A 17,051-nucleotide genomic window follows, 5' to 3' on the forward strand; every position below is an offset into this window, starting at 1 on the left:
CTTCAATAAAGAGTTCATCACTCACCTTCACATAGGGTTGTAAGTCCATACCCACATTCCTTTCTCTCGGCCACCCTTGGACAATATACTTTTTCACTTCTTTTAGAACTTGATCACTTTCTAGAGCTTCCCTCCAACCTTCTTGTCCCACAGAACATACATGTAACAATTCAACACTGGCAATAATACAGTCTTCATCATCATCATAACAGTCATCATTACACAGCGTGGTCTTATTCGTGGAGGGAGGTAGACGTGACAAAGCGTCTGCTCTCACATTTTTCCCCCCAGCAATGTGGACAACATCAAAATTGTATTGTAATAACTTAGATGCAAGGCGTGCAATGCGGGGAGTAGCACTACGACCTTTTGTGTTACCAAGAATTGACACTAATGGTTTATGGTCTGTTTGAAGAGTGAATTTGCGCCCCCACAGATCATTTTTGAACTTCTCGATGCCCCACCAACATGCCAGGAGCTCCTTCTCAATCACGTAGTAATGCGTTTCCGCCTCTCTAAGTACTCTGGATGCAAATCCTACAGTATGTTCATTTTGACAAACATCTTGTGTCAATACGGCTCCCAATCCATAGTTACTGGCATCAACAGTCAAAGTGCAAGGGACATCCTGTACAAAAGGTTTCAAAGCACTGACAGTGCACAATTTATCCTTGATCCATTCAAACGCCATTTTACACTCTTCATCCCACACAAATTCACTTTTGTCTTGTAACAACTTTGAAATGGGGCGAATGTTGGTGGCATAGTCTTGGATAAATCGTGAATAGAACTCTGTTAGGCCTAAAATTGGTTTTACACCTGCTTTGTCTTTTGGAGCTGATGCGTCTACTATTGCTTGAACCAAACTCGGTTTTGGTGTGACACCTTCGCTTGAAATGGTGTGGCCCAGATATTCCACACTGTCTTTAGAGAATACGCACTTATCTCTCTTTAGTACAACTCCATGCTCTTGGAAAATTGACAAAATTTTGGACAACACCATGTCATGTTCCTGCTGATCCTTAGCATATGTAAGGACGTCATCTTGAAATATGGCAACATTTTTGATTCCTTTGAGCAGATTGACCATGACTCTCTGAAAGACAGAGGCTGCCGACGCAAGGCCAAAAGGCATACGGCAGAATTGATACAATCCAGATGGTGTGTTGAACGCAGTGAAGTGGCGTGAATCCTGTCAAGTTCGATTTGGTGGTATGCAGAGGCCAAGTCAAGTTTGGTGAAAACCTTAGCCCCTGCAACTACACCTAGCATTTCCGTGATGTTGGGTAATGGGTGCGAGTCCTCCCAAATCACTTTGTTTAAACTGCGCAGATCAATGCAGATTCTGAGTTCATTGTTTTTTTTTCTTGCCACGACTAAGGCCGAAGACCAATCCGACGATTCAATCGGTTCAATTACACCTCTTTTTTGCATAGACGAGTTCTTTTTCTAAATCATTGCGGATGCTGAATGGTATACTCCTTATTTTGTGCTTGACAGGCACAGCATCATTCTTTGTCTTTATCTTGTGCTTGAACCCCTTGATCTTTCCAAGTTCACCAGAAAACACTTTAGGGAATTTATTGAGAAATTCTTCCACATGTGTTTGGTCACGAATAACTAAAATTTGTTCTTTTGCTCCAGGACGTAGCATCATACTGAACAAACCTTGATGGAACCATCCGAGAATGTCCAATCCATTGACGGCCACATATATTTTACCATATATGTGCCTGTTCTTGAACACCAAGACATCATCAAAATACCCTAGAAGATCAATGCTCTTCCCTTCGTAGGATACTGGTTCTCGATCTGGTGGTTGCAGAGGTCTATTTCCCCATTTCTCTTTGAATAAGGATTCACTGATCATTGTGATCCTGGCACCTGAATCTACTAAAAGTCTCAAGATTTTTATCTCCAACACCAATGATAGCATAAGGATCAACACAGTCATTAGGATCCCCCGTTATTATGTCTCCTTCTTTTACCACCAGAACCATGTCTTTAAGTTCACAGAGGGCGTCATCACTGTCACTGTCACTCGAGTCCTTAATACATGCAACTTGGTTTGGACTTTTCTTGTTTGTCTGGCATACTTTGTCAAAATGCCCCAACTTCCCACATTTTCGACATGTGGCATTCCTCGCGGGACATGGCCTTCCACTTCTAGCATGTGAAGGATAACCGCACCTGAAGCAGATATCAATTCTTTTGAAAAAAATTATTCTGTTGAAAATCTTTTTTCTTCACCACGTTTTTAAAGCGAACAGGAGTCACCATTTCATCATTTTTACTTTCAAGTTCTCTGATAGAGGATTGTGATGTTTCAATGCTTTTAGCTATGCGGATGGATTCATCTAAAGATGGATTTTCCAAGGACAACAGCTTTTGTCTGATGGATTTATCCAGGCATTTACTAATGAATTGATCACGCACTAGTTGTTCACTGAAATTTTCAAATTCGCATTCTGCTACCATTTTCCTCAAGGCAGTAATATACGTGTCGACTTCTTCCTCTGTTTTTTGTGCTCTCTTAAAGAATTTATGTCTTAAGACAACGACACTGGGTTGCTTGTCATACCTTATCTTCAGTTTTCTAACAGTGTTTTGATACTCATAAGTTTCTTCACCACCTTCATCCATTACATCAGGTAAGTGTTTGAGAGTTTCTCTTCCTTCAAACCCCTGAGAGTGAAGAAGTAAAAATCTTTTCCTTTCTGCTCTAAACCTGTGCGCTCCAATAGCACCCAAATAGTTCTCGAATGCATCAAACCATTTTCTCCATGCCGCAGGCGGTTCCCCTGGCATATCCAAGAAGGGCGGCGGAGGGTGAATTGACTGCATCATTTACTATTTTATGAAGAAAGCAAGTAGTATAACATATGCCACTGCAGTTTCCTTTGTTGACACCCTGCAGGTAAACTATTGTCAGCTAAAACAGTGGTTCAACATACACAGGGAGAACACCTACAATTGTACATGAAAAGAAAAATCCATTTTCCTTGGCCTGACAGTGTCGGTATTTTTCCTCATGTGTAATAGGTTTTAAACTTGAGTGTTAATTCCCTTTCAATTCTCTTGTTGCTTTTTAAAAAAAAAAATAATAATTTAATATGTCGTGCATTTAACTTTAGTTTACTCTGTAGAGTGCTATAAGACCACAGCGATATTTTCGCTTTAGTTCTACTCTTGTTTGTGCTGTAAATCTCTTATTTCAAATGTTTTCCCCTTTGAACATAAGCTCACCACGAAATGGGTTACTTCCCCTTTAAGATGCAATGAGAGGAAGCCTTGTGCCGGAGAGCTAATGTGGAAGGCGTTAACTTCCTCACGCTTGACTTACGTGAGAATGCGCAGTCGCCTCAGGCAGAGAGAAGGAGAGGCAGATCCCGCGTCGTTCGTAAACGGAGCCGATTACGTGATCAGGATACTCTTTCAACGCACAGGAAGCACAGCGATCGCGTCCAACTTCAGTCAGTTTCGCCTTACTCTTCCTGCCATCATGCGAGGAAAACCGTTTCTGCTTGGGGAATATCAGCGGGTCCGTTGCGGAAGCCTTAGTTCGTCGTCGCCAAAAATGAGTTGTAATAACTCACAGGCCAGAATGGTGAATATAAAGTATAGTTTATTTAAGGCTCCCGCCAGCACGACACAGCAGTGACCGATGACGGTAAAATGGCCGTCGCTCGAGCCGCCAACTGTCACAACACATTACGTAGGCAGCCAGCACGAGACCAGTGCCTCGCGCATTGCTCACAGTTAAGCGGGAGGCAGGCTGGCTCACTACATAACGCTATTTCATTCGCCGTGATCGCCGAGTCCTTCAGATCCCTATCCTCCTCAGAAAGGCTTGGAAGGGCTATATCTCGAAGTAGTAAACGAGAATCCTCCTCCGGTCTATCGGACACAGAGGAATACACGGTGTGAAAATGACTGGCGAAACACTTCACTATCTCCTGCGGGTCCGTAACTAGGCCCCCATCCTCAGTCACAATCTCTGGCACCACACGACTTGCTCTATCTTTCCTATCTAGCCAAGCTATCAATTTGCCAGCCTTATCTCCAACATCATAGATACGCCCCTGCTGCTGACTGACTAAGAGCCTTCGCTGCATCCGAGGCCACTGATTTATATTCAAGCTGCTTCAGCTGCAGAACATGCAATTTTGAGTGGGTCACCTCCTGCTCCAGAGCTAATTCCAATTATTGCCGTCTCTATTTTGACCACTTCCTCCTCTCTCCGCTTCTTAGCGCCAGCGATCAATGACAGGGCATGACCCCTCAGGACGGTCTTAAAAGCCTCCCACAAACGGACCGCGGAAGAAACCGAGCCCTTATTCTCTCGGAAATAATGATCCAAAGCCTTCACAAGCTCGCTACGAATCTTAGGGCTACGAAGATACCAAGGGTTGATCAGGGCCACCCGACCCTCAGCACCCGGGACCAAGTCCAGGCGGAGCCACAGCGGGGAGTGGTCGGATATCCCCCGAGCCATATGACGGACCTCTGCAACACCAAATGCCTGCGCAGCCGGTACTAACACATAATCAATCCTGGAGAGACTACCATGGGCTCCCGAGTGAAAAGTGTACTGCCGTTGAGTGGAATGAAGCAGTCGCCAACAATCAACAAGACCCAGTGCATCAATAAAATCAGGCAGCCAATTATGCGTCCTCTTGACGTCCCTGGGTGGATGTCTATCAAGCCTACCCGAAACCACCGCATTAAAGTCCCCACCTAAAATCAGGGACCCAACCGGGAGGTCAAGCAACACCCGCCCCAGATTAGCAAATGTAGTCGACTGTAAGCCTGGAGGAACATAAATAGAAACCACAGTGCTAGTACGACCCTCCCACCGCCCAGAAATCGCCACATAGCGTCCCCTATCATCAATGACAGTGGATTCCACCTCTAGAGGGAGAGCAGCTCTAACCACAATTCCAACTCCACGAGATCCAGAGGAGAACCCAGCATGGGCAATAAGACGATACCCCTTCCTGTTCATGGCATGACACGTATGTCCCACTAAGTGAGTCTCCTGAAGAAGAACAATATCAGGGGATTGGCGTTTCAGGAGCTGTAGTACCACCCCCCGCTTAATCTTGTCCCCTAGTCCATTGACATTCCAGCTCATCAACCTCAACCCCCTACCCCCATCATAAAAAAAAAGTAGGTCCAGCCACGAGCTAGGTCCAATGCTTCGATGAAAATGTCCAGCAATAGTGCACCTTGCAAAAACAACGAATACAACATCCACCCACCCCCAAACAACCCACCCCCAAACAACCCAGTACAACACCCCCCACCCTGCACCCCTGCGTACGACTAAAAAGCCACCCCAACTTGCAGTGTGCCTGTCGCCCCATACCCAACTAGACTACGAAAAGTAAGGCTGAGGAGGAATAAACCCCAACGATATCCCCGCAACCCCCCATGCAAAAGTAAACTGGCAGTAATAAGTCCAATCCAGAACCACCGTATGAAAAGTCCTTTCATAGTCCCCGGAGACCTGGAAGACGGTGCTCACTCCTGCTCTTCAAGTCCACCCTCAGCTCCACCAGGCTGACTCTCAGGATCTTGTCGGGCCGGCATGGTGTCCAACCAATCCGCCACAACCTCAGGCTTGTCAAAAAAGTACACCCTTTAATTGTGTTCAATCCTCAGTTTGGCAGGAAAGAGCATGGCATACTTAAGGCCCATCTCACGAAGTCTCCGTTTCACACCCAGAAAACTGAGTCGCTGTTTCTGTACCATCAGTGTGAAGTCCGGGTAGAAACTGATGGAGGAGTTTTCAAACTTCAGGGGACCACCCGCACGCGAGGCCTGAAGGATAGCATCCCTGTCCCGAAAGTTGAAAATCCGTGCTATCAGAGGCCGCGGGGGGCTCCCACTTTTGGTTTTCCACCGGGGATTCTATGGGCCCGTTCCACCATGAAAAACTTGCTCCGCCCCTTTGGCGCTAAATGATTGACGATAAGATCCTCAACAAAAAGGTCAATAGCCGGCTCCTCTGCTTTTTCCGGAATGCCAATAATACGAACGTTGTTCTGCCGGGCCCGTCCTTCAAAATCCTCCAGGCGGCGAACAACCATGTCATGAGAGTCCCCAAAAGCACGGGCTTTGGTTTGTAGCTCAACGACGTCGTCCGTGAGGCTCGATGTTTTAATGCCCTGTGATTTAACCCTTTCATTGGTTTTCGTGAGGTCCGTCCGGATCAAGTTCACCTCAATCGCCACAGTGTCTAACTTGTGGGCAAGAGTCTCCATTTGCTTCCCAAGGGAGGACTGGATACCGTCTATGGCGGCCATCACATACTGCAGCGTCGGCTCCATCACCGGGTCCGACGAGCTCCTCGCTTCCTCCAGCAACCTCCTGGTTCCGTTGGGCGACCCCTGAACCTGGGCATAACGATCCATGACGTTGGATTGGGTATAGCTGCCCCTTCTGGTACTCTTCACCTTCAGTTTGTCTCCCTCAGGTTTGCCCGCCATGTCGGGACAGTATCAGGCAATGTCCCAAGGAAAGACGAGAGGAGGGGGGACCCAGTAGATCAGACAGGGAGAAAAAAAAACTAACTCCACACAGAGGGACTGCCAACCAAGGCGACAGATCGCCAGGGGGGCCGGGAGAGCGAAAGTTAGTGAGGCGGCTCGAATCCGGCGGCCACCACGACAATCAGAAACGAAAGTGAAACTGAGTTAGATCGGGGTTCGTCGCTGCCCCACGCCGTTGTTGTTCAATTACGCCCCGGGCACCATGTCAACTCGGGCACCGGGCATCCAGAAGACGTAGGCCACAAACTTTACAGCCGCACAACTCAGGCCCCCGGGGTCTGATCAGGATGGCGAAAACGATAGCAGGATCACCGGTGGTTCATCCGCACAAAGATGTCAACTGCACACAGGATAAGTGATAGGATATATTCGGAGGTTACGAGGGTCTCGGGAGCCCCTTGCTCACGCGACCATCTTGGTTGCGCGCGAAGCTCCTCCTCCTCTACAACATCAATCTTGACTATTTTATGTTTTATACCTTGGACGTGTAGGTAAACATCAATGATCTATTGGCCAATGTATAGTATTACTTAACTTATATTAAACCGCTGACGTTCAGTGGAATAGTACTATGTTCCGATTTGTGAGCTATGTATTTATCCTATCAATGTATTCTATAGATTGCTGAATCTACAGCTTTACCAACAAATATGACTGCTCACTTTTACTAGAACTATATTTAAGAATGTTTGATTCCCTGTGGGCCCTCATAACTCCCTTCTTTGGGACACTACTGGTAATTTATCAATTTACAGAGGATAAAGAGACAAGTTGTACATTAACTTTCCTTGGTCTCTCCTTCCTTCTTTCACTCTGCCTGTTGATACCCCACTCACTTTCTTGAGGCTACATTAGTGCAGTGGTGCGTTAGTGACTTCACCTAATAGGGACTGCCTTCCTTGACCAACACTGTATCACTTATATAGCCTTTTCCAATGTAGTCTCCAGCCACTGGAAAGAACAGGTCTCCAGAGATTGGACCTTCACATCCGAAAATAAAAGAAGGGTGGCAGTATCTCATCCTAGAGGAAGCTCTTTGCTATTATATGTGGCAGTAGCTCTGCTTTATAACTTGCCACTTCTTCTCTCATGAGTTCTGTTCCTCTTCCTGCCTTTGTCAGTGTTTCATCACCCACCTTTCCTCCACCAACCTGTCAAGTTGTACTGAGTCCTGATGTCTCCCCTCCCATGTTACATTTCCTTCATAACTCTTTGAGATGGGGTTTAGCGGAGGAGGAAATCGGTTTCACTTTGCCCACTGCTCTCCAAGTCCCTCTTCCTCCTAGTATCTGTTTTCATTGTGACTGCAAGGGCTGCATCTGACACCCTTATCGCTACCCCATACGGCAGCAGAATTATTTGGCAGTAGATCTGTAAAATACAGTTGTTCTTTGGAATTAAGTCTAAGTCTAGTGGGAAGTGAGGGCAATGTGCTTCTTGATAGTCTTATGCTAAAAAAGCAAATGGAAGGTGGAAGAACATTTTGCTGTGTGGAGATAGTTCAATGAGGGGGTCAATGGCTCTTTCTTCTTTCCCATTTGAAAGTAACAGCTTAAAGTATTTGACAATTATGGTATCTGTATTCATTTTTTTGCCTGTAGTGATCTGCTAGTTTTTGCAGGGGCAATGAATCTGCAGGTGTTTTCCAGGGGCAATGAAAACATGTACACAAACACTGAAACTATGGAAAATGGTGGACTGTACGTATAGGGGGATAGATAACTGAATCCATTTCTGTCTCGAGGCAACAGTGGAGAAGGCCTTTCACTGCTGCTGTGACCTCACACTGGTGGAGAACAAATTTGGTTCTCAATATTATATATCAGCTGTGCAGATGTGTTCAATGCCAATGCCACTTTATTGCCACAAGAGAAAAATCAGTTTGAGAATGAAGTGCATCTAGATCTCTGTTGTGGTGCTCTTCATAGACCTAAAAGTTACTTGTCCGGTCCAGAGAGCAAAGTTGCTACATGTTGGGAGCTCCCTGAGAGGAGTGTTATGTAAAGATGTTTAATCACTGGGTACACGTTTCTTAAAGTGTTTTTTTTTGTTGTTTTTTTTAGGAGGTCCAAAAGAAGACATCTCTATTTTCCATGTCAATGGATTTAAGCGGCTTGATTCCAAGTCTTTTGATGACCCTGCTCATTGTTGCCTATGGTGACCGCCATGGACGCAAGGCTTCCTTATTGTTGCCCTCTCTCGGAGGCTTGCTGACTTCCTTCTTTTACTTTGGAATATCCTGTTTCTCCTGGCCTCTTTATATTTTTTTTATATCAGCTGTGCTTACTGGATTTCTTGGGGGATTTGCAACCTTTCTTGGTGGATGTTTTGCGTATGTAGCAGATATAAGCCATGGTGCAAAACAGAAGACTATACGCATAGCTCTGATTGACACAATTCTTGGAGTGTCAAGTGGATTAGCTGGCATACTTTCAGGCTATTTCATTGAATATGTTGGTTTTACATGGTCATTTGTTACAGCCTGCATTCTTCATTTTGTTAATATTCTCTACATCATTTTCTTCCTTCAAGAAACTGTAAACATATCAGAAACCCAAGCAAATGCATTCAGTGCCGAAGGCTTTAAAGAGGTATTTTCCGGTGTGTTCTTACTTTTTAAAACTGCTTCTTGCAAAAAGCGATCTTTAATTATCTCAATGCTTTTTGCCTTCATGGCGTTCTTGTTTGGACAGTATGGGGCTTTTTCTGTTTTTACTCTCTACGAGTTGGGCACTCCTATCTGCTGGGATGCTGTTCTTATTGGATGGGGTTCCGCTTTGAATACCTTTGTATTTGTGACCAGTTTCCTTGGAGTTTTCCTTTTCACCAAGTGCCTGAGCGAACCATTCATTATCTTCATTGGTCTCCTTTCCTGGATCACTGGAATGCTCATGACAGCCTTTGCCAAAACAACACTGCTAATGTTTCTAGGTAAGTTAACTTCAGATATGTACCTCCTTTGTTCAAAACAGAAGATCTTCAGTCATACTGATAGATGTTTCAGAATGGTTATCCAAGAGTGAGATATGCATCTGTGTCTAGGTTACTGAGGTATGCATTCTGAACATGGATGCCATGGATATGGCAATAGCACACATATGTAAAATGAGCCATGTCAGGGCAGTGTGTTGTGTACTGTACATATTATATAGGGCAAACAGCCTGTTGGCCGGCCAGTGAGGCTAGGGAGGGATTAGAGTGATCTTTGGTAGCAGTAACCGTTTTTAAAAGTGTCATGAGACATTACACTTGGAGACCTCAGCTGGTTGGTGTGAAAGTTGAAAGAAACTGCTTGAGAGTCTTGAATCTGGGTGGTCTACCCACCACTACTGTGTGGTTCTGTATATCATTTTCCAGGTTTTTTTCCCAAGAGAAACTTTGGTTTCTTTTGGTGGCCATAGATCGTTAGATCAAAACTCTATGAATAACTAATACCAAGAGGTTCCAAGTATTTGAGTTATTTCAGTTCAGTCTCTAAATGCTTTTTTGTGTACTCTAGGCCCAACTGTTGCATAGAAAACCTGATGTACTCTCTTCCTGGAATGGGTCTTGCTCTACCACTTGCGGGTACAGAGTGTAGTACACTTTTGCCAGAAGACTGGTAGAAATGGTGTTGTTTTAATAAAATACTGATGTTCTTTTATGGGTGGATCAACCATACATCCATAGCTACCACACTAGGCCATGCTTGACATTGTACCTATAAACTCCAGACATCCAGGTATCAGAATACTAAGCATAATGGATTTGTTTGCACCTTAGTTCCATGCCTGATGGTTTGCATTTCAATAAGCCAGATTGTCTGCTACTGTGCTGCGGTCTACTGCTGCATGTCCCAGCACAATCCACTAGGATGGCGCTGCTTTTATGGACGTTGACATGACCTAACGTGTATGATGTTCCGTTATATGTATTTATATAGCGTGCCATCACCCATGAGGGTTTGCTGGTGCTCTGCAGGTGTGTGAGTCTAGCCCTGAGTTTGAGAAACGTACTCAAAGAGATAATTCTTCAACTTGTTGCGGGATTCAAGACGAGAGGAGGCGACTTTAATATGGAGAAGGGGAATCATTCCATGCATTAGGAGCAATGTATGAAGGTTTGACCTCTGGAACTGCTTCCATGGCTGCGTGGTTCGAGTGCTGGCTAGAGTCTGTCTGAGAGGAGATGCCTTGAAGATTGTTAGAAATGTATGCAGCTATTAAGGTAGCCTGGGCCTGAGTTTTGTAGTGCTTTGGATCAGTGGGTGAGAGGCTTGTATGTGCTTGTGTATTGGGAGGTAGTGGAGCTCTTGCGGGTGTAGTGTGATGTAGGATCTACGTCAGAGGTTGAAAACAAGTCTGGTGTTCTGGATGTCCTCTTCGTGAATTGCTTGGAGATCTCGACATAGGAGTAGAGTAATAGTCCTTGCTGGTTAAAAGGGCTTGTGTGATGTTTTTTTCTGGTATTGTTAGGTAGTTACCTGTAGCTATTTCTCAGCATCCTCAGGGTTTGGAAACGGATCGAGGTGACCGCATTGACCTGGGCGGACAAGTCCAGTATGTTAATGATCCAGAGATTTTTCACTGGTGGGCTGGGTGTGGGCATAGGTCCAAGCTCTGTAGGCCACCAGGTGGAGTTTCTCGATTAGTCGCTTTGTTGGGCTTAATCCAAGACTCTGAAACACACTGTAGCACCTAAATGCACTGCATTTCACTTCATGCAAGAGTGTTCAGCAAGGGGCCCAAGGCTTCTCTCATTTAAAACAACTGTTTTAGTGCTACCTGTCTGCCTCTCTGCTCCCTCTTTCACTTCACTTCTAAGAAATGTAGAGAATTCTTTATTTTGAAGCCTTTAACCCCTTTGCTGCTTTTGTCAGAAAACAAAATATGTTTACACAGTCTCTGCATTTTACTGGGACAGCCTATTTTTGCTACTTTTTGTGCTTCAAACCTCCTTCCAGTTCGTGGTAGAAATTGGTGTGAAAGCAATAAGGGATCCTGGAAAGCTATACTTTTCTTAAAAGTAGACACAATTCTGAACTCACCGAGGGGTCATTTGTGTAGATCCTTCAAATTCTTTTTATATAAACTAATAGTTGAAAATAAAAAAAATAGAAAATAAGGTTTAAAAAAAAGCTGTTTGTGCCAACGTTTTACATCCACTGGGCCCTTCTGGTTGTGGGGATGTATAAGATTTGTAGGTCCACCCAGAACCCGAAGATCCCAGAGCCAATAACTGAGCTGCATCTTGCAATGGTTTTTCATTGTGTACCGGGTATATAGCAATTAATTTGGTTAAAATATAAAGAGTGAAAAATAGATATCAAGGTCACCTATGTATTTCTGAAATGGCAAGAAAATATAGAGTTTAGAAGCTGTAGCAATTTGCACATCTCAAAAATTGTGGGTACCCATACTAGCATGTGAATTATAGGCCATTTTTCAAAGTGACTTATTTTCTACACATTGTCTTACATTTGGAAGGTGGAAATGCATAGAAAGTCAATAGGTAATAACAGTTGCACTACAATTCTGTGCCCCCCCCCCCCCCCCCCCAAGTGTCCTGATAAAAATGGTACCTCACTTGTGTGGGTAGGCCTAGTGCCCGTGACAGGAAATGGCCCAAAACTCATCCGGCACCTAGGGAAACCATGCACACCAATACATTATTGAGAACGAGATACCCAGAGGAATCCAGGATGGGTGACTTGAGTGGCTCTCTCCAGGTTATGTTACCCAGAATCCCTTGCAAACCTCAAACTTTGTAAAAAAAAAAACACAAAAAACACATTTTCCTCACATTCCTGTAATGGAAAGTTCTGTAATAGGCTTTGCTCCACAAAATGTCACCCACCTCTCATTCCCCAAAGTCTCCCGATAAAAATGGCACCTCACTTGTGTGGGTTGGCCTAGTGCCTGCCACAGGAAATGGGCCAAAACGCAACGTGGACACACTACATTTTATTTATTTATTTTTTTAAAAATTTTTTTTTTTTAAACCTTTATTTCAATTGCAGTGTTACATTTGCGGGCCTACAACCACAGGGGCCGGCCGTCGCTAAAACAATTGGCATTGCAAATTTACTCAACTTTCAGCCGACAGCCCGGGGGCCCAGCAGCAATTCAACATGTCATTTCGACAGGAGCAGAATAGTGGCCTAGGAGAGGGTGAAGGTCCTACTTATTTTAATTATTTATAGAAACATAAAAACGAAAACAACAAACTAAATGAGAGGCAATGCTGCCTGTGTCCGTCTCATGGGGGAGAGTCGTATTAAACAGATCTATAGTAATAAGGATGAAATAAAAAGTGGGAGGGGTGCCCCCGGGGTAATCGGACATGTAGTGAGAAATCTGTATAATGTAGGAAGGTCAGGTCATGGGGATTGTGGTAACACCGGGACCTCCACAAACGGGGGGGCACAAATCTCCCCACGATACAAATTCCATTGGTTCCAGACTCTACCCCACTTCTTGGGCCTACCACGTGCAACATATACCGTTTTTTCCCTGAACATGCACCAGTCCATATTTTCTTCCCATGCCAAAGTCGTAGGTGCCCTCTGAGACCCCCATAGCTGCGCAATGTCTCTTTTAGCCACCATGTTTCCAAGAGTAGCCCATTGTGTCTGTCCCACAGTGTAGTCATTCGGTTCCCATATATTCAGCAGACAACGGCGGGTCTCAGGTAGCAAAGCAACTCCCGTAACTTCTTCCATAATCACATGCACACGGTTCCAGAACAGAGCCACAGCCGGGCATTCCCATATGATATGTAGGAAGGTACCCAGCGCACCACAACCACGCCTGCACGCTCCAACCACAGAAAGACCCATACGAATCAGACGGGGACCAGTTACATAGATACGGTGTAAGATCTTTAGTTGCACCAGCCGGAGACGAGCCGGGATCGCAACCTCTTTCGGGGAGGATACCACTGCCTGCCAGTCTTCATCGTCCAATTCCAGTCCATCGCCGGTCCACGCCTCACGGAGCTGCAAAAGCAGATCCGTTCGGTCGTTAATCAGTTTTTTGTATATTAGAGATATGGTGCTATCAGGAGTATGGCCATCAAGCACCCTATCTTTGAGGGGGGAGGATTCCGGAATGACGGTTCCGGTCGGGAAGACCGAGTGGAGTGCGTGTCGGACCTGCATATAGCGAAAATACTCCCTATTACGAAGTGCATATTCCGACTGCAGCTCCTCAAAGGTCTTGATCCTATCTTTGACCCATAGATCCCCCACCGTACTGATACCAATAAGGTCCCACTTTTCGAAGCCCTTCGTCGTCCATAGGCTACCCAGTTTCTCCGCCGCATAGAGCGGGGTCGCCCTGGTCAATCTGCCCGACCACCCCATGGCTGCATTTGCACTTCTCCACACCCGCACGGCCACTCCGGTGGACCCTGACAGTACCTTGCAAGCCGATTCGGAATATATTGCCCTGTTATAATTACCTCCTGGTAACTGCCATTTATCCATTTCAAACGCGGAGTTTGGCGTTGGGCCATACATAGCATGGTTAATTGCACTCAATTGAGATGCCCAATAGTAGCGCCTGATGTCCGGCAATGCGATGCCCCCGTCGTACCAAGGCAGAGTCAATTTTGCTAGGGCGATACGAGGACGCCCGCCCCAAACTAATTGCCTCTGCAGACTCTCCACCTCGCGGAAGTATCGTGCTGGTACGAAATCGAGTGTATTCTGAAGGGCATAGAGGAATCGGGGCAGAGACATCTTCTTAAAAAGGGCAGCCCTCCCGAGCGGGGACAACGGCAGGCCACTCCAGGCCGCTACGTCCGATTTAAGCCGGAGCAGCGGGGGGAGTAGGTTGCGTTCATAACGCACCGCGGGGTCTAATGATATAAAAATCCCTAAATATTTGAATCCGATCCACGTTATCTGTATCGGGCAAGTACGCTGGGGCACATCACCAGTGAGTGCATAGACGCTAGATTTAGCCCAATTAATCACCAGGCCGGAGTTTTTGCCAAACGAACTGAGGACATCAAACAGCACTCCCAGCGATTTCTGTGGGGAGGTGAGGTATAGCAGAATATCTTCTACATATAACGATAAGCGGTCCTCAAAGTCAGGGGTCCACCTGATTCCCTTAAGCGACGGTTCCCACCGTAGCCAAGCAGCCAGGGGTTCCAGGGCGAGCGCGAACAGCAAAGGAGATAACGGGCATCCCTGTCGCGTACCCCTCCCGAGCACAAAGCACCTCGAGACCCTACCATTAACCACAACCTGGGCGAGCGGCTCCTCATACAGGAGTCTAACCCAACCGATAAACCCGGGGCCAAACCCAAACTTCGCGAGGGCGGCCCACAAATACGACCATTCCACGGTGTCAAAGGCTATCGTGGCATCCAAGGACACCAAGATGGCCTGCTCACGTAAGGATCCCGCCCTCGCCAGGACGCCATGAAGAGGACGCAGGTTGAGCGCTGTGTTGCGGTGCGGAATAAATCCAGACTGATCCGGGTGTATCAAGTCGCCGATCACCTTTATCAGTCGATTAGCCAATAGTTTTGCCAAGATTTTGGGTTCGGCATTTAAAAGTGATATCGGCCGATATGAGGCACAGAGATCCCGGGGTTTGCCCTCTTTGTGGATTACAACAATGGACGCGAGTCGCTGGTCTCGTGGGAGTGACCCAACGTCGCGCGACTCCAGGAACATCTCTCGGAGATAAGGCGCCATTTTATCCGGACGTAACTTGTACAGCTCGATGAGGATACCATTCGGGCCCATGGCCTTACCCGAGCGAGTGGAGCGGATAGCGAGCGCCACTTCATCATTGGAGAATTCCGACTCCATGAGCTCTTTGTCCGAATCCGACAGACCGGGCAAGGCGATATCCCTAAGCAACAGATGCGAGTCTTCCTCCGGTCTGTCTGAGACTGGTGCATACACCTTCTGGAAATAACACGCGAAATTCTCCACTATATCCACTGGGTCAACCACCCGCACTCCATCAGCACTCTCTACCACAGGCACAACACGACTCGCCCTCTCTTTCTTATCCAGCCAGGCAATCAACTTCCCCGCCTTATCCCCCACATCATACAGCCACCCCTCTGCTCCCGGCTCATAGCCTTGGCAGCGTCTGTTACCAGAGCTCGGTAATCAGACTGTTTAAGGTGCAGAGCATGTCGTTTCTCTTGTGTCGCGCAAGACTCCAACTCTCTCTCCAAGTCACTAAGTTCAGCCTCCAGTCTTTCTACCTCCTCATTCTTCCTTTTCCGAGCATTAGCAATCAGAGAGAGGGCCTGACCACGGACCACAGTCTTAAAGGCCTCCCACAGTGAAACAGAAGAGGATACTGACCCCACATTCACAGTAAAGTACTGATCAATGGACTTGACCATACCCGCCCTGATTTTGGGATTACGAAAATGCCAGGGATTGATCGGGGCCACTCTACCCTCCGCCCCATACCGAGCATCAATGGAGAGCCACACTGGGGAGTGATCGGATATGCCCCAGGCCAAGTGTCTAGCCTCCCTCACCGAGACTGCCTGCGCCGCTGGCACAGGTATGTAATCAAGTCTGGCAAGGCTCCCGTGTGCTCCAGAGTGAAAGGTGTACTGTGCCTGTCCAGGGTGCATCAACCTCCAGCAATCCACTAGACCCAGCGTCTCCAAGAAAGTACTCAACCAAGACTGCGATCTTGCGAGGTCTCTAGGGGGGCTACGATCCTCTTTACCACAGACCACCGAGTTAAAGTCTCCACCCACAATTAAAATACCCTCTGGGAGTCCCAGCACCATCTCCCCCAGGTCTGCAAATGTCGTAGTTTGTAAGCCAGGCGGGACATAGACAGAAAGTATGGAGATCGTCTTCCCCTCCCATCTGCCGGTGACGACAGCATATCTACCTCTATCATCTAGAGCGGTCACGTCTATTGCAAGGGGGAGGGAGTTTCTGACTAGAATCCCCGCCCCTCTCGACCCAGTGGTGAATCCGGAGTGGGCGACCAAACGATAACCTCGGCGATTCATTGCACGACATGTGTTCCCAATCAAATGCGTTTCCTGTAACAACAACACCATCAGGGGAAAAACGTTTCAGGAACTGGGACACTATACCCCGTTTATCCTATCTCCCAGGCCATTGACATTCTAACTGACAACCCTCAGCCCCCTACCCCCCATCCCAACAGTAAGGATCGACTCCCCCTTCCAGCGAAGCGGACATCAGAATCAAAGTAAATCGTAAAACATTGCCTCTAAACCCAACAAAACCGAACAATGTGTCCCATCCCACCCCCAAGAAAACTCCTTGAACATATCCCTCCACCCTGCACCCCTGCGCTAGTCCAAAGAACCACCCCAACTTGTTGTGTGCCTGTTGCCCTCAGAAGAAACAAATCTACAAAAAGAAGAAGAACCCCAGGAGGAGGAAGAGGTCCGTACCCCCCCCCCGCCATCTCCAGCTCAGCAAACATATACATGAACATAGAAAGTAATCAAACCGCTGCTGCGAAGTCCATTCACTTTGTGTGCCGG

At 46.6% G+C, this 17,051-nt stretch overlaps 1 protein-coding gene across 1 annotated transcript in view; it reads left to right on the forward strand.

Annotated features, from left to right (window-relative positions):
* Positions 1-17,051, forward strand: part of LOC144772670 (lysosomal proton-coupled steroid conjugate and bile acid symporter SLC46A3-like) — a 210,686-nt gene that overhangs the window by 102,929 nt on the left and 90,706 nt on the right. Inside the window, exon 3 of the mRNA XM_078657129.1 lies at positions 8,618-9,485. Within this exon, the coding sequence (XP_078513255.1) occupies positions 8,618-9,485 (868 nt within the window). The remainder of the gene's footprint in view (positions 1-8,617; positions 9,486-17,051) is intronic.

Source organism: Lissotriton helveticus, chromosome 8 (assembly GCF_964261635.1).
Source record: "Lissotriton helveticus chromosome 8, aLisHel1.1, whole genome shotgun sequence".
Classification (NCBI taxonomy): Eukaryota; Metazoa; Chordata; class Amphibia; order Caudata; family Salamandridae; genus Lissotriton; species Lissotriton helveticus.